Source organism: Phaethon aethereus, assembly GCF_964289735.1.
Source record: "Phaethon aethereus genome assembly, chromosome: 3".
Classification (NCBI taxonomy): Eukaryota; Metazoa; Chordata; class Aves; order Phaethontiformes; family Phaethontidae; genus Phaethon; species Phaethon aethereus.
Window position 1 is genome coordinate 30,440,399 of NC_138576.1, and position 23,820 is coordinate 30,464,218.

General features: G+C 37.0%; 1 protein-coding gene across 1 annotated transcript in view; it reads left to right on the forward strand.

Annotated features, from left to right (window-relative positions):
• PHF3 (PHD finger protein 3) overlaps window positions 1-19,866 on the forward strand; it is a 43,666-nt gene extending 23,800 nt beyond the window's left edge. The window contains exons 4-15 of the mRNA XM_081998095.1: window positions 1,252-1,579; window positions 2,594-2,771; window positions 5,228-5,378; window positions 5,504-5,660; window positions 6,728-6,844; window positions 9,555-9,686; window positions 10,097-10,229; window positions 10,948-11,143; window positions 12,739-12,886; window positions 14,949-15,038; window positions 16,286-16,481; window positions 17,653-19,866. Coding sequence (XP_081854221.1) covers window positions 1,252-1,579; window positions 2,594-2,771; window positions 5,228-5,378; window positions 5,504-5,660; window positions 6,728-6,844; window positions 9,555-9,686; window positions 10,097-10,229; window positions 10,948-11,143; window positions 12,739-12,886; window positions 14,949-15,038; window positions 16,286-16,481; window positions 17,653-19,832 — 4,006 coding nt within the window. The 3' untranslated portion in view covers window positions 19,833-19,866. The remainder of the gene's footprint in view (window positions 1-1,251; window positions 1,580-2,593; window positions 2,772-5,227; window positions 5,379-5,503; window positions 5,661-6,727; window positions 6,845-9,554; window positions 9,687-10,096; window positions 10,230-10,947; window positions 11,144-12,738; window positions 12,887-14,948; window positions 15,039-16,285; window positions 16,482-17,652) is intronic.
• Window positions 19,867-23,820: the final 3,954 nt, after the last annotated feature.

Genomic DNA, 23,820 nt, shown 5'->3' on the forward strand with positions numbered 1-23,820 from the left:
ACACACATACTTAATATAGTTTATGTAAGTATCAAAATGAAAATGAAACCAAAAGGTATAAAAGGGGAAAGACTAGGTAAGTGGATAATGCAAGAGATAATCCTACATAATTTGAAAGCATATCTGTAGTAATGATGCCATGTTCATTATTATAGGAAAGGATTATAAAAAATAATTACTACTATGTAAGTCTCCTGTAATAGATTTATTGAGGTGTTTAACCTGTGTAACTTTGAAATTCCACATCCTTCCCAAATAGTTCCACAGGAAACTGTACCTATCAGAGTAATTGGGTACTAGTGATACCTAATGAAGCTTTCAAAATGCTTCCACAAAATAGTCAGAAATTAGGGTTTTATTTTAGACCAAGTGATCTTTACTACACTTTGAAAATATTATCTGTACCTACAGTTACTTTTACTTTTAAAATAATGAAGCAGTTGAAGTGACTCAGATGAAAGGTGTCCTTCAAATTATATTCCTCTTGGTGCTTGAAACATTCTTGAATTAACTTAACTCTGAAATAAAATAGCTGAGCAACACAAAAGTGGCATGTACCTTATTTAAAACAAACCAGTCACTGCAAGCTAGACAGATGTAGTTTGAAGCTAAACTCCTGGCCCCATATTCACCAGTAAAGACAATAAAAAGCAACTTTCTGGAAATCAATGATTATGGTCTAAGGAATGTGATGTAAAAAAGCAACTAATTTATAATAGTATGTCTCCGTGCTCATCATATTTGTCAAAATGCTTAAATATCTCTTACTGCTGTGGAAGATTGCAGTTCATAAATTTCTGCTGTGAGGTTGATCATATTTGAAGGAAAGCAAGGGTAACATGAACTTGCAAGAAAACTTTATTTTCAAGTCTTTTCAAACACAAGTTTACTGGTTTTGAGAGCTTTGGGGTTTTGTTTTTTTTTTTCTTTTTTTACATTCTTACCAATTTTTTAGCGGTAGTAGGAAAAAATCCTGTTGGTAGGGTTTGGGGGCAAGTTACAAAAACATACTGAGGTTATGATAGTCTCTTGGACTATTGCAAAAGGCAAAATGGCCAAAGAGTATTTCTCAGGAAGATCATACCATGTCGTAAGGCTGGAGATGGATGTAAAGCTACAAAGAAAGTCACTTGCCAGGTAAGAATGAATTGTTGAGATAGAAAAATCAAAACAAGTATGGTACGCTCTGCTTAAGTTGCTGTATCTTCTTTATTAGTCTATACACTGACTTACATCTTTCTTTGTTTTCAGGTTTATGGTAGGCTGTGGTAGGTGTGATGATTGGTTTCATGGCGATTGTGTTGGACTGAGTCTTTCTCAGGCGCAGCAGATGGGTGAAGAAGATAAAGAATATGTGTGTGTGAAATGCTGTGCTGAAGAAGACAAAAAAATGGAATGTTTTGATCAAACTGTACCAGACACTCAAGTGAAGCTCGAAATCCATAGAGAAGAAAAAGCAGTTGAGTGTGAAAAACCAGGGGTGTCGAAGCAAACACCTACTTGTAATCTAAATGTAACAACTGAAAAAACAAAGCAAACAGAGGATGCTGCTAAGCACAAAGTCAAAATCTTCAGACGGGTGAGTCCTGTTTAATGCTTAAAGCTCTGTTAATTATTGGGAGTAGAAGGAGATTGCTCCTAATACCCTTCCATTTAAAATGCCATGTTTCAAACATTTTTGTGAATCTAATTTAAAACTTCTCCATTTTTATTTTCAGGGTTACTTCATTTTCTAACTGTCTTGACTCTTTCAAGATGATATTGCTGAACTCCTCTTATATTGAGCAGGGTTATACACATGTCATGTGTGTGTGAATATACACCTATACGTATAAGTGTATATAGAAATGGTGAAGAATTTAACGCATTTTTATTTCAGATTTCTAAATGCTTTTACGGGACATCTGTCAATTTGCTGTATGATATAAACTGCAGATTTTTAAAATATCTGTAAAACAATATGAAAACCGTATTTTAGTTTTGATTGTTTTAACTTCAGATTGTATGTAGAAGAAAATGCCTAACATTTTAATTAGGGCCTTTCTGCTTTCTTCGTGTCTCATTTTACTAACCAAAGGATAATTTGCAAGAGCAGTGAGATGTTTTTATTACAATTCTTGAGAGTCTTTTAGTATACAGCGTCATATTCGTCATAGCAATTATCAGTAATCCTTTCTGCCTTCTGAATAGTAGTATTGTAATTCTGACATTCGGTTCAATTTTAGTTTATGTGTCCTTTCTAAACATAAGTTACTTCCTGTGGATACATGGCTAAAACTGGTTAAGGGATGTTCATTGATATTCCTGACCTTTTAAAATAAATTAAAACAGTGGTTTTCAACATAGGGCTTAACTGCAAATTGCCTGTGATGTGTCTTTGGTCAATATTTCAAAAAGATTGTTAAGCAGTACTTGGCAGTAATTTGGGATTCAGTAATTTTTTAGAAAATATTATACAATGGTACATACATTCAGGGAATTCATTATACAGTATACTTAAAAAGAAAAAAAAATGGGAAAAATGTGTGGTAATTACATAGTGGTTCATTGTAGCATTCAGTAGTGTGCTAACATGTGGAAATGTTTATTTCAGGAATCTGGTGATGGGAAGAACTTGTCAGAGTCCAGAGACTCAGATACTAAAAAAGGGCAGCATGTCCCTGCTCGAAAAGGATCACAAACTGCTGTAATTCCTCGGCGGTCTCCTGAAGATAAAAATGAAAAAATAAGTAAAGAATCCCTTAGTGTGGTTGAAAGGTCCACGAAATCAGGTAGTGAAGTTTGGCGAAGTACTTCATGCTGTAATTCATATATATGCACAGTGAAGGATGATGAGTTTATGGTATCAGTTTTTCAAACAGTGTTCTGTAGTGCAAGTGATGGTGATCTGAAGAGCGGTTTGTTCCCATGATGTTTATGATTTTTTTTATTATTTCTTTTTAAATTTTATTTAGCAGGTAAATGTTTCCTGTGTAGATGTGTGAGTGTTTCCTGTTTAAATAGTAGAGGATGCTCACACAGTCAAGAATGGGAAAAAAAGTACACAAAGACATGTCTGTATTAAGCTTTATTTCACATTGCAGAAAACTTTGAAATACTCTTCCATATCTATGTGGAAATACTTAATGTACATAAAAGTGCTATATAAATTATACTTTGATTTACTGATGTCTTTTGCACAAATTATTTCAACTCATTTCAAAGGGGATCATTATATTGTACACTGAACCATCAGATTTCCATCTAAAATTTATTGAAAAGGTTGAAGGGATGTATTTCCCCTCCCAGCAATCTTTGTGCCCTCCCCAGCTCCCTTCCAGGAAGCATTATTCTTTTAAGACTATGTTACTATGAAATTGTTGTCATTTGGGACACAAATCTCAGCAGCAAAGCTAGAGGGATGTCGTGTGACAACTGTGTCTTTAACAAGTAAACTCAAGCTTTGAATTCGTGGCTAATAAATAAATAAATAAATTTGCTTTTCTGGTCTGTTGCCAATGCTGATGGAATCTAGATTGGTTTACTGGTGGAAGAAAACAATTGAAAATGTCAAGGTTAAATGTAAATCTAAATGTAAGTATTTTATACTGAATGGTGTCTTTTAGACTTCAGATACCTTGTTGCTTAACTTTTGAAATTCTGAGTCACAAAATAATTGACATCCTTTCTAACTGCAAATTGCAGTTAGTGAAATGAGTGAAATGAGTCTTTGGCATCCATGAAATAATTGTTCAAAATAGAACTAGGAGATGACAAAAAGATTTTTACAGTGATGATTTCAGAATAGAAGTTAATCTAAAAAACATTTTTAAATAGAGGGGAGGCTTAGCAGTCTCAATTAGGTCAATTAGCATAAAATTATTAAACAGCACACTTGTCTGAATCTCTTAACCGCTTTGAATTATGCTTATAGTGGCATTGTTTATTGCTAATCTTGCCCATCACTTCCCTGTCATGGGACTGTGTTTTCATACGGTTGAAACTTTGCCAAAATGTTGCTGGCATGTGGAGATTTTCCATTTGCCCTGACCCCCTCAGGCTATATTTTTTTTGAAATGTTTAGTCCAGTTCTTCATCCTCCTTCTGAGGAGATGAGCAAAAATATGTATTGAGCAAATAAAAGCATTATTAGAGGTGCATTACTTAACAAGCCTAGCCCATGAGCACTTCAGATCACAGTGGAGAATGGAAACAGTTGTCTCAGATCTGTACCACCTTGCTGGTGAGGAAGGGCAAGTCAGTAATTTTGATAGAGATCATAGTCACATTAATGAGAGAGTTGATGATCCAATCACACAGTCTGTCCAACGGAAAAGGAAATCTGTCTTTTTTTATAGCTACTTGAAAACCCAGTTAGTTTGCTTCTGGTATTAATGCATTTTAAGTTGTACTCAGGAGGTGAAAGTAATAATATAGATGTACTTTTTACCATCAAACACTGAAGTTAGATCTTTACCAGTCTTCAATTTGTGTCTTTTTTTAGAGTGGAAAGTGAATAAATTAATATTTGTTGTTTCCCATTGCTTTCATGAATAGAAGGCTACTGCTCTAAATTAGTGACATGTTCTTGTGCTGAGACAAATGAGCTTTTATTTGACACTCTGAAAATTAAAGTCTGAAGGAATTTGGGTTTTTCGCTCTAGTGATTTTGATTAGAAATTTCCATTGTTTGTATTGTTCATGACACAAACTTTATAATGGCCTTGTTTAAGAGTGTCTGGTACCTAACCAGAAGCGGAGGTGGTTATAATTGAAATAATTTTGATGGCTAACAGATACAGAACAGCTAAGTTTAATGAAAACCACGATTTTAAAGTAAAGATTAATATGCTTGTAATATATGCTTCCCAGTATATTATTTCTCAATTTACTCATCGAAAAATTATTCTATGATATTACAAAAATTCTGATTCAAAAATCCTATTTAAGATCAAGCTAATAAACACTGGTTATCTTGGTTCAGTATAGAAGAAAATACCATAAGTCAAAGGGTAAAAGTCCTGTTTGTTTCTGCTAAGGAAGTTTTTTCTGGATTAATCTATGTAATACAATATTCAAACCAAATCAGAAAAAAAACAAACCAACCACCTTGTTGAGTCCATTCCGTCTCCTCGAAGGTCAGTTCTTAGCAGTTTAAAAATAAAACCTCATGACATCCAGCAACAGTAAAAGTTTATAGCAGTGGCTTGAGTAAGCTTACATTTTTTAACTCTGTGTGTTTTGATAGGTGTTCATGAGAAACAAGAAATTAAGAAAAAGAAAAATGATAAAGGATCCATTAGTGCAACTCACCTGCCAGCTGTGCCAGCTTCCAAACCTTCTGCTGATCAGATAAGACAAAGTGTCAAGCAGTCCCTTAAGGAAATTCTGATGAAAAGGTAAAGATATATTATTAAATTAAATTATTAATTTGTGTTTATAATTATTTTCTTTCAGAAGGCAGAGAAAAAATACTAATTACTTGGAAGCATTTGGTAATTTTTGCCCTTGTGTTCTCTCACAGATTGACAGACTCCAGTTTAAAGATTCCTGAGGAGAGAGCAGCGAAAGTTGCCACAAGGATTGAAAGAGAACTGTTTTCTTTTTTTCGGGACACTGACTCGAAATATAAGAACAAATACAGGAGTTTAATGTTCAATCTAAAAGATCCAAAAAATAATGTATGTATTATTTGTCTGGTGTGCTTTACAGAAATCCTTTATTTGCTGTAGATTAAAGGAACAGTCTTCTATCTAGATATATTATTAATCCTTTCACAAAGTAGTTTATCCTGTTCGGGTTTTTTTTGCAGGCTTCCCCATCTTTTTGATATTGTTTGTCCTCTTGCACACTCAGTGTTCTCTGTGTTCTTTTTCATTTGCTCCCCATCATTAATTCTTCAACTCCTTGCTCCCAGTGTACTTTCTATAGTGGGGTTTCAAAGTGTAACAGATGTGTCTTGCCTAGTTTGAGTTTGTCTTTACCATTAATCTGTTGTTTGGGTGTCCCTGTACTCCCCATAACTCTGCTTACTGCACTTAGTTTTGTTTCTGGCCAGTAGCTTGTCTCACTGTGCTTTTTCATACCCAGATTTCTCAAGCTTGGTCTTCACTCTTTTGTGCTTTCTGTGAGCCCATTATTCAACATCATACTCCCCTCCTCAGCTTATATCTTTTGGTCTTTTATCTGCTATTCTGATCAAGTTGCTTTGTCTAGAGTATTATACTATTACAATTAGCCAACTGTAAATTACATGAACAGGCTAACTTGTGCCACTGGCTTCTCTTTGCTTGTACTGCTATATTATGTGGGATTTTTTAATACCCTAGGAATTCAGTTCAGTCAGTCAAGCAGCATAGACATGCTCTTTAATACTGGCTTCTTTCTGCTGTGTAATACAGCGGATTTACACTTTTACACTGCCCCCGGCCCGCCCCCCCCCCCCCCCCCCCCCCGAGTTACTGCTGCAATGAGCATAAACTCACTTTGTCTTTTGGAGCAACAGTTAATTGTATGTCTGATCATTAAGGGTATATGTAGATAAATTCTGTTATGTAGAATAAATGGAGCTCTGGAATTAAGCTTTTAATGTTACAAAATGTAGTACCGCTTCCCACAGTGGGAGAAAATTACAAAACCACATGATCTGTACAGCTGTACAGACTATGTTGTATGTTGCTTCTCTGCTTTATTTCCTGCTGTGAGCTGTTTTTGTCTTGATGGAAATAGTGAACTTTTCTTCTTCTAGATATTATTTAAGAAAGTACTGAAAGGAGAGGTTACTCCAGACCATCTAATAAAAATGAGCCCAGAAGAACTGGCTTCCAAAGAACTGGCTGCTTGGAGACGGAGAGAAAACAGACATGTGAGATTTGTCAATTTATGTTGTTCAGTTGACTGCCTAAGCATATTTAACTTCTGTTTTCAGATTAAGTGTATGTCGAAAGAACAGAATGCATCTTGCACAAAGCAACTCTGATCAGGAGGATCTCTATAATTTATTTAGTATTCAAAAACCAAAGGGTTTGTTAGGACAGAATTGAAAGAAGTTGTAGTAAATTCCTGAAAGGGGGAAACCGTGCATTTTCCTTTGCCATGCAACTTTGTTGCTGCTTGGTCTTTCTTCCGTCTCAGGGTGAAGGCTTCTTTGTCCTTATTTCCAATAAGATTTTAAAGTTTCAGCTGGAGCTTTATAGACACCAGTTTCTTAAAAAGGGAGAGAGATGTGTTTGGACAAGCCAAACTGAACTGGTGTTGATAGCTTACGTACTGGTGAAGCATGACAATTCACGCACTAAGAAGTAAACCTGAAGCTGAAAACCTGATATGCCAGTCTGAAAAACAGTCTAAAGGGGAAAAAAAACGCAAATCAAAACTGCCAACAAAGTGTAGGAGATTAATTAGGTTAGTTTGAGCATTACTTTTCTTGAAAGAGAAAGTTACACTATATTTATAGCTGTGTTGACAGTTTAGAAGCAGGAGCAGGAATATGAGGAGCTGTATCGTTTTTATAGAAAATGCCTTTTTCTTAGAGATTACACTGTTTGTTGGGTAGTTAGTCCGATGATAGTTAACTGCAGCTGCTTAGAAATGTCCGGTTTACAGCATCAATTTTCTAGTTTACAAAATCTGGATCTATGTTGTCAGAATCTTTGGTATTTATTTACCCCTTCACAGAACTGAAAGGCACAAAATTTGGGTAGAGTTAACTGTTAGGCATTTTGTGTGGGTTTTATGATACTAGGAATTGAGAGTTATATCAGATGATTTCCAGTTAAAAAAAATAATAGGTAGTGTAACACAGAATAGATGGATATTCATCCTCTTGAATTCTCTGTGCTCAGAATGAAAGAATGTTCAGTGGCAACTGATTCAGTACAGTGGGATGCTGTTTTAGAGACTGCAGCTCACATTGTAACACTAATTACTCCTGGTTTTTTCCTTTGCGTATTGCAACTAGACCTGTTTATGAATCGTGACAACTTTTTCCTGGTTCCTATGCAAAAACAATTGTTGAATGATTCTATTACCTCAAAGTTGTTTGAAGGGCCTAGAAAGGCATGAGAAGTTTGTTTATTCTGTAATAATATCCAAAGCCCATCTTTTGTAGTACATCTTTATTACATTTATTTTTATAAATATCAATAAAATACTGAAAATGGACCATACGAAACAATATTCTACTGCTGTGAGGAACAACTTCAAAACAAAAGTGTATGCTGCTCAAAAATTACTGAAGGTTCCTAAATATTTTGGAGGTTGTCGTGGTTTAGCCCCAGCCGGCAACTAAGCACCACGCAGCCGCTCACTCACTCCCCCTCCCACAGTGGGACGGGGGAGAGAATTAGGAAAAAAAAAACCTCGTGGGTTGAGATAAACACGGTTTAATAGGACAGAAAGAAAGAAGGAAACAACAATGATAATACCAACAAAGGAATGTACAAGAACAAGTGATGCCCAATACAGCAATTGCTCACCACCCAGTGATCGACAGCCCGTCCGCGAGCAGCGATTCCCACCCCGCCTGGCTAACTCCAGTTTATGTACTGGGCATGATGTCGTATGGTAGGGAATATCTCTTTGGCCAGCCTGGGTCAGCTGTCCCAGCTGTGTCCCCTCCCAGCTCCCCCAGGCTGCTCGCTGGCAGGCCAGCACAAGAAGCTGGACTGTCCTTGACTGCTCAGCAACAACCCAAAACATCAGCACGTTATCAACAGTTTCTCATCCCAAATCCAAAACACAGTCTCACGCTAGCTTCTGTGAAGAAAACCAGCTCTATCCTGGCTGAAACCAGGACAGAGGTATACTTCAAAATTTCTGGTAGTTTAAATAGAATATAACTTTTGACTGTATTTTTCATTTTCTTACTTTAAAGCAAGACTTTGAGACTGTTGAAGTTTCCCCAGGGTGTTCAGAAGTAACTGTAGGTATTTGGCAGGCAGATAAAGCAATCATAGAATCTTTGCTTCTTAAAGCACATTTCTACTACTTAAATCAGAATCAGTTTTTGTTGGTTGTCCAAGTATTTTAAGCCTGGTTTCATAAAGAAACAATTTTAGAAATAATGGTTTTGTTTTATTTTTTGCAAGAGAGCAAAGCAGCAGTGCTGATCAGAACTAGCATATCCATTACTTCAAGAATACATGTAAATGTCTGTCTTTTTTTTTTCAGGTACAGTGTTAGGTTTATGTACTAAAAAACAAGCTGTTGCAAAATGATACAAAACTGTATGTATTTATGTCCTATATTGTCCCTATTACTATGGGAAAAGAGTTGATGCATTTTTCTTCTTTAGCTCTTGGAAAATCAGAATGGCCTATCTTTAAATTTAGTGTTTAAGGTCTGCTTTGTAACTTGTTTAAGCACACAACTGATAAGTACTTGCTGCACTGTAGGTGATGTTAGACCTGCTGCTTGTGCGTTTGCTTTACGAAACTACTTGACACTTGCAAAATGAGAACGTATTCTTTTTTCCTCCCGAGGGCTTCCTAATTGCAATCCTATTTTCTGTTGTCACATCTGTGGAGTTCCACATTTTATTATATGGAACTATACATAACTTTGTCTTTTTACAGACAATTGAAATGATCGAAAAAGAACAGAGGGAAGTTGAAAGAAGACCTATCACAAAAATTACTCACAAAGGAGAAATAGAAATTGAAAGTGAAACACCAATAAAAGAACAAGAGGAAGTCATGGAAATTCAGGTAGAAGAGAAAACATGGTGACACAGTATATTAAGTTCATAGATAATGTGGTTGTGAAGTGGTTAGTTTAGGATTCTGTTGTTCAAATCTGTAATTACATGTTAGGTCTGTTTTGAGTTTAGTTTTTCTTTTATTCTTACTGACTTTTAATTCTGGCCCTGGTGTTTTTCTTTTTTCCGTGTTGTGTCCATGACTGTATGATTAATACTGGCAGTAGTAGAAAATATTCTACATCTTACCTAAAAGATATTTAGGAATACCAATTCCTTCTTTTAATGCATTTATAGATTTTATGATAGCCTTTTAGGCTATACAGCTTAAAGGAGAGTTTTATGTGTGAAGGGAAGAAAATATTAGGAATATGAACAGAGGAAAAAACAGCTGACTGAAATGTGTTTGACTTTCCTTAGGAACCTAATCTGAAGTTGTTTGAGAAGTCAGAGGAAGCTGAAAAAGAGAAAGAAGTAAATGAATCTGCATCTCCAGACACCACAAGTCAACATAAAAATCATCTCTTTGATCTTAACTGCAAAATCTGCATAGGTACTTTTGAAAAGCATGTCAAAATAAATACATCATGCTTGTATAATGCTTTTCAGTCATAAATCTCAGTGTAACTTAAGAATGTAAATAAATTTTTTTTTTCACTAGTTTGCTGACAAAGAAGTGGAAGCAGTGTTTTACTTCATTTAGAAAAGAGAAAATATTAAAATGATAGGCTATTGGCATAAACTTGTCTTCTATTTAAAAACAAAATCCCTTTAATGAGTATACGTGCTATTGTCGATTCCTCATTTCTTTATCCTATCCCATTACGGTGGCAATATTTATACATAATATTGTATAAATATATACAGCATATAAACTTATGCACTAACTACTGCACAGGAAGTTCCACCTCAACATGAGGAAAAACTTCTTTACTGGGAGGGTGATGGGGCACTGGAACAGGCTGCCCAGAGATGTTGTGGAGTCTCGTTCTCGGGAGACCTTCAAAACCCGACTGGACATGTTCCTGTGCAACTTGCCCTAGGTGATCCTGCCTTGGCCAGGGGGGTTGGACCAGATGATCTTCAGAGGTCCCTTCCAACACCTACCATTCTGTGATTCTATACATATATATAAAATACATAATTTCTTTGTCCTGTCCCACTTCGATGTCAACATGTGGTAGTTTTGGTGCATCTTCCATGTCTTCAGAAGAATTCCTCTTTTGACTCTAATAAAAACTAAAAAAAAAATCACAATTCATTCTCCACAGGCCGAATGGCACCACCTACTGATGATCTTTCTGCGAAAAAAGTGAAAGTTTCTGTTGGAGTTGCACGGAAGCAGTCAGATAACGAAGCAGAGAGCATTGCAGACGCACTTTCTTCAACGTCAAGTATTTTAGCTTCAGAATTACTGGAAGATGATAAGCAAGATTCATCAAAATCATCATTCACACCTCTCCCAAAGTAATATAAACTGTAGAAACAGTATTTTTAAATGAAAGACATTATTAATCTTGTTAAGCTATTATGACTAAGGCTATTTTTTTTAATGGCATTTCATTAATCCATTTGTGTACTTGAAATTGTATGCTTCTTAGGAATGAGGTTCTTTGCTGGAGTAAATGATGCTATGCATTTATTTATATAATACTATATATATTGTTGTGATTACAAACTTTTAATTACCCCATTTTCTTCTCGGAAAAAGTAAACTACCTCACGTTTTCTGGTGCAACAAGATCTAAAAAGGCACGTGAGTTCATATTAAAGAAGTCAGGATATAGATTTCATATTGTATCTTGCTATTAAGGAATGTAGTATGTACAGTGCTGCAGTTGAATGAGTGTGTGTGTTTGTAGATGCGTATATATAAAGCTAGGGAATTTGAGATTGCTCTAAACAGAGCATTTACCACAGATAAATCAGGCTAGTATCAAATCTCAAAGCAACACTTCTCTAGAAATGACAGTTAACAGCAGCTTGTTTGATGTTTTGTGATACTTGCTGTCAGCTCTCTCTTCATTTTCTTCCACACTCTGTTGCCCACTAAAGAGGGAATTGCAGTTTATGAGGCTGTTTTCTTCTGGTTTGATGGAGGAGTTTCCAGAAAAACACCGACTCCCAGTTACTTAGAGTTGACCAGAGTTTGTGCTGAAATTCTGCTTTATCAGGGCGGTGTGATCCTGTACTGAGGACAGTGGGCTTTGTTTTTTGAATAACTTGCTGAAGATTCAAAGAAGTAATTTCTAGTGTAGACAGAACGAAACGTAGGTTATTGTGTTACTGTAACAGCACAGCATCTGTTACTACTGGGTGGCAAGCTTTTAGAGCTGCTAACAGCATGCCTAGGATATTTTGATAACAGCATGTTGGGAAAGGTTGGCTGTAACCTTTCCATGAGGAACCCCTCAGGTTGAGAAACTCTCTCCTGTGAAATTATTTAAATCTTTCCGTTTATTATTTGCAGCTGCTTTGTTGACAGAACTGAGGCTTTTTTCTTTTGAAGGTGGGGGAAACACTGTTCTGTACAAGAGATGATATTGGAGTTGGGAGGAGGTGCTCACAGAAGCTGTGGGTGAGATGAGATAAGATGAGACAGCTTGTGAGGGAAGGGGGTTGCAGGTATTCAGGTGGTGGACAGACAGTGTTGAAACAAACGATGGGAGCTAGGAAAGGAGGGTGAGGATAGGCCAGCAGGCAGTATGTTTTCTTCTCCTGTGGAGGGGGAAGATCTTACTGGGTCTGCAGCACCTCTCTGTGTCCTCTTCAGTAGCATTTAATAAATCTTGGACTAAATAACTTCTCCGTTCTCAAAAGATAAGAGTAGTGAACTCATGTGCTGCTGATCTGACTGTCCTTCCTGTAACAAATATCTGCTCCACTGGAAGATGAGAAGCATGGTTGTCTGCCTCTCTTCATTGACCCTCAAGTATGCTTAACTGAAAAAGAAAATTCTTAATGACATGTCATTTCTTTTGCAAAGAAAAATTATGATTTACATTATGTTGTGCAATATGTCATATTCTAAATAAAGTGGTTTTTTGTTTGTTGTTTTTTAGGTCAGAAACACCTGGTACTGTGGAATGTGAAAGTCTGTTTCTGGCACGCCTGAATTTCATCTGGAAGGGTTTTATCAATATGCCTTCAGTGGCAAAGTTTGTTATTAAAGCTTATCCAGTTTCTGGCTCTTTTGAGTATTTAACGGAGGTATTTATATTTACTACAAAGAATGAACAATTCATTTATTAACTTCAGTGACTTGTTTACCTTGTAGGCTAATAACAGTGTAACAATGAAAGGCAGTGAAGCATGATCACTGTACTTAGTAAAGTATTTGTAGGAGGACATAAATTAGGGTACGTATTTGTAAGTAAAGTATTTTTCATTTTGTCCTACATGGGCCCATGCATCATCAGAAATCAAGTTCTTTGATACATTTTAAGATATTTTGCTCTCATCTCACTGTAAAATGTTTCTTGAGGATGAGCAGCTGTTCTTCCAGAGATGGTTTTATAACAGTTGAACTGTTTTGTTTTTTTTTACTATGGAGCATCTTCTATGGTATCATAGAATAGTTGGGGTTGGAAGGGACCTTTAAAGGTCATCTAGTCCAAGTCCCCTGCAATGAGCAGGGACATCTTCCACTAGATCAGGTTGCTCAGAGCCCCGACAAACCTGACCTGGAACATTTTCAGGGATGGGACATCTACCACCTCTCTGGGCAACCTGTGCCACTGTTTCACCACCCTCGTTGTGAAAAATGTCTTCCTTACATCTAGTAGAAATCTGCCCTCTTTTAGTTTAAAACCATTACCCCTTGTCCTATCACTACAGGCCCTGCTAAAAAGTCTGTCCCCATCTTTCTTAGAAGTCCCCTTTAAGTACTGGAAGGCTGCAATAAGGTCTCCCTGCAGCCTTCTCTTCTTCAGGCTGAACAACCCCAACTCTCACACCCTGTCCTCACAGCAGAGATGTTTCATCCCTCTGGTCATTTTTGAGCCTCTTCTGGACCTGCTCCAACAGCTCCATGTCTTTCCAGTGCTGAGGGCTCCAGCGCTGGATGCAGGACTCTGGGTGGGGTCTCACCAGAGTGGAGTAGAGGGGCAGAATCACTTCCCTCAACCTGCTGGCCATACTACTTTGGGTGCAGCCCAGGGGACAGTTGGTATTCTGTGCTGTAGGTGCACATTGCCAGCTCATGTTGGCAATATATGAAGTAGCAGGAAGCAAAATTTGCTACTGAAGTAACTGCCTCAGTGGCATCCATTTTCTGAATTAGAGGTGGGAAAATTGTAGCTCAGTTTTGAATTCAAAGCATGAAACAAGTCGATACCAAATTTGGAAGAGAAGTGTCTACTGGTGGTTTCTGATGACTGTGCAAGAAGTCTTTTCATCTTCTACAACAGAAACCTGCGTAACAGGGTTTAATTTTTTTTGCCTGTCTGGTGGCAATTCTGGTCCTAACCTTCTCTTGTAAGACTACATTGTCCCCTGCAAAAAATAAAAAATGTTTTTGTAGTGTTGTCTTTAGTGTCTGAGAAGCAGGAAATGTCTTCATGTCATAAAATAAAGATTGGAGAGCTGTAAGGCTCAGTGTTACTTGTTGCCAGTAACACAGGATGCATCAGCTTTCTAATTAAAAGGACTTAGGTCTTCTGTTAATGTGCTTGTCTTTACTTTGCTGTAAATCTTCAGTGAGGTGCAGGGCATGCAGTACCCTTTAATACCAAAGGATTTTTTACGAATATGGTATGCTTTTCCAAACTCTTCTGCTTTATTTCAAAAAACTGTTTTTTAAGTATTCCTAAATGATTCTGGAAGTCTGGTTTTGTTGCTTGTGAATAGTGAACTCAACAGATCCAAGATAAAATTTATGTCTATATGTGTAGATTATATTTTCCCCTCATGATTAAGATTTTGAAAGTTTATTATATACGTAGGTGTGGGGCTCTCATAGCAGTTTGATCTTACAGATAAGTTGTGTGTTTCCAGAGCAGAGTACAATCGTGTTTGCAGTTAATGTTACTGAAGTAAATAATTTTGAGGAATGTATAGATGAACAGTATTGAATGATAACTAATTTAGTACAGATCATTGACTTTGCACTGAGAATCTTAAGTTAAATATCCAATATTTAAATTAATTTCTTTCTACTGTTGTAACTTCTATGAATATTTTAAAAAGATAATTTAAGAACTAAAAGAATTAGGTATGTCTTGAGTATCTGAAACAGATATTGGATTCAGATTTATTTTGTTGTTTCTCATAGGATTTACCTGATAGTATTCAAGTAGGTGGCAGGATATCTCCTCACACTGTCTGGGAATATGTAGAAAAAATCAAAGCTTCAGGGACCAAGGTAAGAATTCTACATATTGAAGGCTTGCCGTTTAACGTACATCCTATTTACCCTAAAGATTTTTTTTCCCCAGGAACATTTGTGAAATGCATGACATTTTAAGGATAACTGATGGTTATGTTGAATGGGATGGATGGCAGCTGGTAGCACTTATTTTCTTACTATCTAACCTTAGCCTGTTATTTGTTCTTTGAGAATACTTGGATTCCTTTGAGACAGTAAGTCATCATGTTTGGACGCCACATGTCACAAGTGTTACTCTTTAGTTTCGGTACTGTTACAGTATGCAAAACCATCTCAGTGGTCTTCTGCTGGACCTGTCCCGCTGTGTGCAGGTTGTCCTTGTGCTGGGGAGCCCAAAACTAGATGTGTTCTCTAGATGCTGTCTCACAAGCGCTGGATAAAAGGGAATAATCATTTCCCTTGGCCTGCTGGCTCCTTTGGTTCTGATACCCAGCATGCAGTTGGCCTTCTTGGTATGGACGTGTTGCTGGTTCATATTCAACTTGTCCACCAGGACCTCCACTTCCTTTTATGCCAAGCTGCTTTCCTGCCAGTCAGTCCGGCTGTCCTGGTGCATGGGGTCGCTCCATCTCAAGGGGCAAGATTTTGCACTTGCCTTTGCTGACCTTCATGAAGATCAGCCTATTTTTTCAGCATGCTGAGGCTCCTCTGACTGGCAGCCAGCCCTTCAGCAGATTGACCACTGCCCCTGATTAGGTGCTATCTCAGTTTTGCAGGGGGGGTCTTCTGTCCCATCTTCCAGATGATTAAGCCATTAGATAGCATCAGCCCTAGCATTGACTCCTGAGCTGGACTTTGGTCATAGTTCTGGAATCTGAATACTGGTCTTCCCCCAGTACTAATGGATATCCTGGACACAGTAGACTACAAAATAAAGCTTTCTAGCAATGTTAAGGGTGGGGAAGGGAATAATTATTTGGAAGCTGGCATGCTTCCCTACAACTTGTTAAGTAGCTGGCTGATAAAATGCTGGCTTTTTTGTCAAGCACTGTAACTCTCTTTTTTTAATACTAAATGCTTTTTATTTGTGTTCTCCAGTTTTCCTTTCTTATTTTTGGCCCTGTAACTGTTCCTTCTGTTTCCTCAGCTTTTCTTTGCATTCTTGGAGAGGCTTTTTCTCCTCCTCTGAATGGTGCTTTTAGTTAAAGAGCAGTCACTAAAACATTTAAAATTTCATATAAAAATGTATATGACCATCTTTTTCTCTCTTGCTTTATAAACAGGAGATCTGTGTAGTTCGCTTTACCCCTGTAACTGAAGAGGATCAGATATCCTATGCGTTGCTGTTTGCCTATTTCAGCAGTAGAAAACGCTATGGTGTAGCAGCCAATAACATGAAGCAAGTGAAAGATTTGTACCTCATTCCTTTAGGTTCCTCAGATAAAGTCCCACATCATCTTGTGCCTTTTGATGGGCCTGGTAAGTACAGTGTGGAATTTGGAACTTTATTATCATAATGCTACTTAAAGAAAGATAAGAGAAAATTAAATTTTAAAATGTCAGCTATTCTGTTCAAACATGCAATGAGTTTTCCATAGTATTATATTAGCTTCCTTGAAAAGACATTAATTTCCCATTGTAAGATTATTGTTGTCGAAAAAATTACTGTGCGTAACTTTGTTTCATGTTTACTACATTCTTCTTCTAACCCAGGTGTCTTTGTAGGTTACAATCTCAGTAAATTCAGCAATATAAGTGAACTGTGACAGTAGTCATACTGAGTTCCAAATTGATACTGTAACTTTAAAATAGTATTTTTCATTATTTGAAATGTACTGATTCCGTTTTTTCTCAAGTGTTCCAAACTTCCTTAATAGAAAAAAAAAAGACATGGAAAGGTTAAAAAAACAGGTGGGCAAGGAAGAAAAGATCCTCAAATGGCTCTCAGTTGTTCTGCTTACACCTGAGTCATTTTGTATCAATTTATTTTGGTTATAAAAATCTGTGGACTATTTCTTTTTTTGAGATAGACAGGGACAAAATGAAGAGAGGATGTCCCACAACTCATAATTTTTTTTGCAAGAACCTAAATTAATACAGAACAAAATACGTAGTGAAGAGATAGGTAATAGTATACCCTGAAACACAGTGCCCTCCTGGAATGAGGGAAGCATTTTGGAAAGTCACTCTTGGTAAATCTTTGAAGAAGTATGTCTAATGTGGATTTATTAGGAGACTTTGTGGTTGCAAGTATGCTATCTACTTTTTTGTTTTTTTTCCCCTCTTGTGCTTCGCTGTCACTGTTACCAGACTGTAGCTGTGTTAGACTAATATGATGTTTAACTTCTGTGCTTTTCCTTACGTGACTAGATGTCCTACATAACTGTCTGGTATTTTGTATTTGGAAATTATAGTGGGCAATATAGTACCTAAAGCAACTTTAGTTTGCAATGTTTGAATTAATAATTTTTGATGGAAATACATTTTTTGATTACTTTTAGTATTGTTGGTTATTTTTAAGGTGGAAATTTGAAATGTCATAGAATTAATACTTTCTATAATAGAAAGAGTATGGGGGTTATATTTGTTAAAATGGTTGCCTTAACCAAGTCATAAGGAGATGATAAATTGCTGTTACAATTTTGTACAGGGATTGAAATACATCGACCAAATTTATTACTGGGATTGATAATTCGCCAGAAAATGAAGAGGCAGATTACTGCTGTTACAAGTGTTACTAGTAGTTTTGTGGATGAAGTTTCTGAAAGTACCTTGAGTAACTTGCCACCAGAGAAGAAAAGCAAGCCAAACAAACCTGAAGTCTCTCATCATGACTTGGCACTAGAAGAAGAAGAGGAAAATGATTTTTTTAATTCCTTCACAACTGTGCTACACAAGCAGAGAAATAAACCTCAGCAATCTAATATAGAAGATGTTCCAGCAGTTATCGAACCGTTGGTGGAAAGTACCAAACATGAACCACCGAAGCCTCTCAGATTTCTTCCTGGAGTCCTGGTTGGATGGGAGAATCAGGCTTCTACTCTGGAGCTAGCAAATAAACCATTGCCAGTGGATGACATTCTCCAAAGCCTGTTGGGTACGACAGGGCAGGTGTACGAACAGAGCAAGTCAGAAACAAGTCTCAGTGAAGACATACCATTATTAAATGAACAACCAAACTTAAAAGAAGAGAACATGGATGTTGCTGAGGTAACTACTGAAGTTAGTGAAGCAAAGACTGGTTTGGATGATCTACAAGAATCCACTAACGCTGCTGTAACTGTGGATGCAGCAGCTGTAGGGACCTCGAGTTCTGCAAGAAGTGCTGGATCTCTGATAGCGCTGAGTTTGAAGGGGAAACCTCCAGATGTTTCCACAGAAGCATTTTTAGCAAATTTATCTGCTCAGTCACAGAATAAAGAAACTGAAGAAAGTAAAGAAAATGATCCAAAGCGGCAGTTACCTGACAAGGATAATGTTGCACAGGAAGTTAGAAGGGCCACAAATTCCAGCTTTTCTTCTTCATCAAATGCAGGGAAAAAAACCAATGAGAACACTGTTAACGTAGGCTCTGCTGAAGGTACCACTGCTAATACCTCTAAATCACCACCATTTATTAATCTTAAGAGAGACCCACGACAGGCAGCTGGACGAAGCCAGCAGACTAATGCTTCGGAAAACAAAGAAGGCGACATTAGCAGAAATGAAGACCGACAGAATGCTCCAGGAAATGATCAAACAGAACCAGAGAATAAACAGGCTTCTGGAGAAGTGGGCTTAAACCCCTATCAAAGTGATGCGCAAACAAATGAGACTCAATACAGTTCAGCTGCAGCAAAAGCAGATAACACAGGCGCATCACAAGCGGAAGATACCAAACGCTTAAAGGAAGATGTGCTGATGCAAAACATTGAAACAGTGAACTCATTTAGAAGAGGACCAGCAGCAACTTCATCTCATTTTGAAACTGAAAACTCTTCTCGCTCTGAATTCATTTCCAAAGTCCCAAGCCCTATTACAGGTGGTAGCTTCTCATCTGTTAGACCTCCACAGCAGAATTTTCAGCATCCTAAATCTAATCCGCCTGGATTTCAGTTTCAGGCTCCTGCACCTCATAACTTCCCTTCACAAAACAACCCTATGTTTGGATTTCCGCCTCATTTACCACCTCCACTTCTTCCTCCTCCAGGCTTTGGCTTTCCTCAAAATCCAATGATGCCATGGCCACCAGTAGCTCATTTATCAGGTCAGCCACCACACTATGCCGGACCCATTGCACAAGGGCTACCAGTGGCTCACAAACAATCAAGATTTTTGGGGCCAGAAAATTTTTTTCACAGTAAAGACAGTAGGAGACCAGAAAGACGCCACAGCGATCCTTGGGGCAGACAAGAACAGCATTTGGAGAGAGGGTTCAGTAGAGGAAAAAATGATCAACATAGACAAAGATTTTACAGTGAAACCCATCACCAAAAGAAGGACAGACATGAAAAAGAGTGGAACAGCGAGAAATACTGGGAGCAAGATTCTGAAAGAAATAGACGCAGAGACAGAAACCAGGAAAAAGAGAGAGAGAGGAAGAGCAGAGAGGAAGGACAGAGAGACAAAGAAAGATTGCGATCTCCACACAGTGATAGGGCTGCTGATGGGAAAAGCCCCAGAGAGACTAGAAATCCAGAAAAAAAGACAGAGAAGCCTAAAAGTGAAGAACAGGCTCATGAAAAAGATAAGGAGAGGGAGAAAAGCAAAGAGAAGCATAGAGAACGAGAAAGTGAAAAGAACAGAGAGAGACATAGGGACCACAGTGACAGAACTAAAAGCAAAAGGTAAAAAGATGCAGGCAGTCTTTTAAAATCCTATTTAAATAAACTGTTAGAGTAATGTCGTAAAACTTTGTATTAAAAAAAAAAGCCTGCTAGGATTGTGCCATCTTTTTTATTCATTGTTGGTGTTTTGCGGAAACAAGTCTGTGTTTTGGTACCACTCAATGTACCAATACTCATCCTTTTTTTCATTATACCAACTATCTCTAGAAGTAGGAGTTTAATATTTTTAAAAATTTTACATTGCTGTATATTCAAAATTTTAAAGATTTCTTTGATTAATATGCAATAAAGGCTTAGAAATTTTCTTAGCTGATAAAGTTGGCTTTAGTCAAGTCTGCAATATAGTTGCTGCCTTTGGTAATTTGTGCTCTCTTCTGTTTTAAGATGCTCTGATAATTTTAAAGGTGAATTTCCTACAATAACCTTGTTTTTAAATTGCACTGTTTTTAAAGACTGTAGCAAAGCCTCAGAATCCACACACATTACAACAAAATATAATATGCTCAGTGGTGTGAAGAGTTGTTTTTTTTTAAAAATTATTCAGTAATACAATAAAATAATTCAAGTGTATTTTATTAGTTTTTCAGGCATTTCCTAAGCATCTGAAGCAGTTTGTGACCAGAAATTGGAAGGCTGAACTGCTTGAATGATATTGCTTTAAACTGCACTTGTTTTAATAAGAAAGCATTTTTAACCTAAATTCTTGAAAATATGATTTGTAGTAGTAAATTCATTTCTCCCACCATTTTCCATGCTTCAAAAACTTGAATACCTAAGCTTGTACATTACTTTGTGTTTTGCTATCCTTTTTACTGTAAAATGTAAATATTTTAAGGGATATTTTGATTCTAAAATGATAAAACTTTCTCACATACTGTGTGTGTTTGATTTCATAGGTGTGAAACTGTAGGCTAAATGAATATAGCAGGCTGAGTTACAGAATGCCACGTTTGTTGTACACTTCATGGCTAGGTTGTTTAGAGTTTCAGCAGGTGAAAAGGGGAGGGGGTGAAAGGCAGAAGGGTGTTCGTACCATTGGGAATTCTAGTAAATTGATGTTCTGTAGCGACTACCATCTGCTGATGAAAAACAAAAAGCCAAAAAAAAAAAAAAAAGAAAACCTGAAAACAAACTAAAATCTTCTGCTCTTACACTTCTTGAAATACTCTGGTCATTTTGTTGAGTCTGTCAGAAACAACAAAAATATTCCACTATAGAAAGAAAAACCTAGGTTTATTGTTCTGTTTTTCAGTGTTTTGTTTTTCACTTTGAGTACATGACCTTATGTACCGATGTAGCATTTCGCACTTCGCTCTACAAAAGCCTCTTCTTTCCAGAAAGGTCTTTCCAGTTTAACAACACAGTAATTGTTAGTTTTAATTATGAATATATTTTAAGGTAAAATTTCATTTGGATACCTTGCAGGTAGCTTCATGGTCAAATTGATTAAAATTAAAAATCTTGCACTGAGTAAAGGAGGCGGTAGGCTTTTATTAAATAATGTTTCTTAGACTCATAGTTGAGAAGATTTGTAAAGAAAAAATCCTCAGTTTGTTAGTAACTAGAAGCAATATTTAAACTTTTAACTTCTCTAGCATGATCACATGATGTGATTAAATTAGTCTTTTCCAAAGTAATTCCATGGTCTGTATAGCAGTAGTGCCATTGAATGTATCTGGTAGCATTACGCATGTGTTGTATTGTTTCAGTATTTACATCAGAGTTCTTTAGACAGAGAAGTGCACCAAAGCATTGTTCTGGTTTTTGGAGTAAATTTTAAATCAGCAGCTCTGCTTGTGAAGATTACCTGTTCCAAAGTATTCTACTCCCAGTTCACTGGTGCTCTCTCACATTCACATCCATGGGAACAATGAAAATTGTAACCCTATGGAAGGGACGGGAATGCTTTCTGCCACAATTACCAGAAATAATTTGTTTGGAAAGAATATATAAACATTTTCCAAGTTTGCCAAGTGCTTTACTACCTGCCTTTTGGATGTAGAACCCAAAGAGAGCCACAGTAAAACAGCTCTTCAGGGAGAATTTTGTTAAGAGTTTAAATTAACAAGCAGCGACAGTTTTCAGGATTTGGTCCTAGAGTCTGAGTTAGTGTAATGGGAGTAAATCCTGCTACTACAGGAATAAAGGATGCTGTCTTCTCCATCGCCTTTAGTCACGCTCCTTCCAACACTCGTGTTAGCTGGAAGGGCTCTGATTACTTGATCCTTGTTTTACACTGAGTCACTGTTCAGGCCCCAAAAAGCAGCATGTGCTGATGAGGAACTGGCAGTACACCAGGAGCCCCAGAGAGAACAGGATAAATCCTTCCCCAGCATCACATGGCCATAAAAGGCCCTCCAAAAAGAAACTGGAAGAGAAGAAGCGGGAGCCAGTTCAAATGCCAAGAGGGCTTTGTGAGCAGCCTGTTGGGAAGAGGGGAAGAAGCTCTCTTGCATCGGGCTGATCGCTTGAGGGCTCAGAGTAGCTGAAGAGGATAGAAGGAACTTCCCACAGATGTTTGCAGTTCCATCACCCTTCCCACCTTAGTTATTTTCAAGTCATCTGTAACTGTGAACCACTTCTACGTACTAGTTATGGTTATGTGGAAAGTAATGTGTGTCACCTGGTTTTACTGTGCTTATTGTCTCTGCTCCGTATCTGCTTTATGGAAAGACACACACAAAAAAATAAAATCAGAAATAGTTACTTGTTTCTGATAGGGACCCACAGAAGACTTGTATTCGGAGAATTTCCCTGCAAGGAGGTGAGGGTTTATTATGTGCTTTTGAGCAATAGTTAAAAAGGAAAAGGTATGAATCACTCACTATGATTTTTATTTAAGTATTTTACTTATACAGTAAGCCAGCAGTCAAATGAGAAATGTAGATACCATCATAAATAGTTTAAGCACACTAAAATATAACTGGATTTATTTTGTTTTTATTGCTCCCCAAGCTAGAATATGACTGAGCTTTTCCAGAAGGAATAGAGTTTTTGCATTTATATACAAAGAACTTAATTTACTGTTGCGATTATAAATTCGTGAAAAATATAGTCACAGAAATTCAACTTACTGTGGACAAAACCTTTGTCTAGTAAAATTTTAAAATCTCATTTAGGGACATATAAGCCAGAAGGGTATCACTAAAGCAAAGCAGTTCTTAGACTTTCTGGTTTTTAAGCTGTTAGGAATAGAAGTTATTTGCAGGCAGCCTGCCACGTTCCCACATTCCAGTTGTGAATGGTTAAACCCAAAAGTTTTTCTGTCATCAAATAGGGAAGACCTCTGCTGGAGGAGAATAGCGGCAATGTTTTATATCTGTTCTGTAATTAAGTAAAATACCTCTTCTGCTCTTAAAGTCCTCCCTTAATATTTTAGCATGAAGGCAGGCTTAAGTTTTACCCTTTTACATAAATGCCTCATGTGATGGATAGAGACTCAGAAGGGAGGGAGAACAACTTCATTACCTTTGTGGACTTAACAAGTAATTACAGATGTCATGATTTTTAAAATGCCCATTACAACAAACATGCACTTTTTGCCCGAACTACACCTTCCCCCTCCCCTTTTCCGTTTATACACTTGACTTTAATATCACAAAATTATAAAAGAGGAACTCTGCATTCTAATAAAATCTAAGAGTTTTGGAGAAACAGGTAAGTTGTGATACTGGAGTGATAGTTGGCTTTATAAGCTAATTACTACCTATTTGTCTACAAAACTATTTCCAGCACAATAAAGAAAAAAACCTGCAGACTTTCCCATTATTTTAAAGTAAATACTAAAGAGTATGTATAAGCAATGTTATGGGTAAAACATCTGATCACATTTTATATATGCTATTAATACTGAACATTAAAAAAGGAAAAGGAATTGGGGACAATTTTATTTAATGCTTTCTTATATTGGTTCCCGAGTCTTACACTGCCAGCTAACACAAGAAGCAGCAGGAAAAGGGAAATTAATTACTTTTTAATAAACAGTTTTTCAG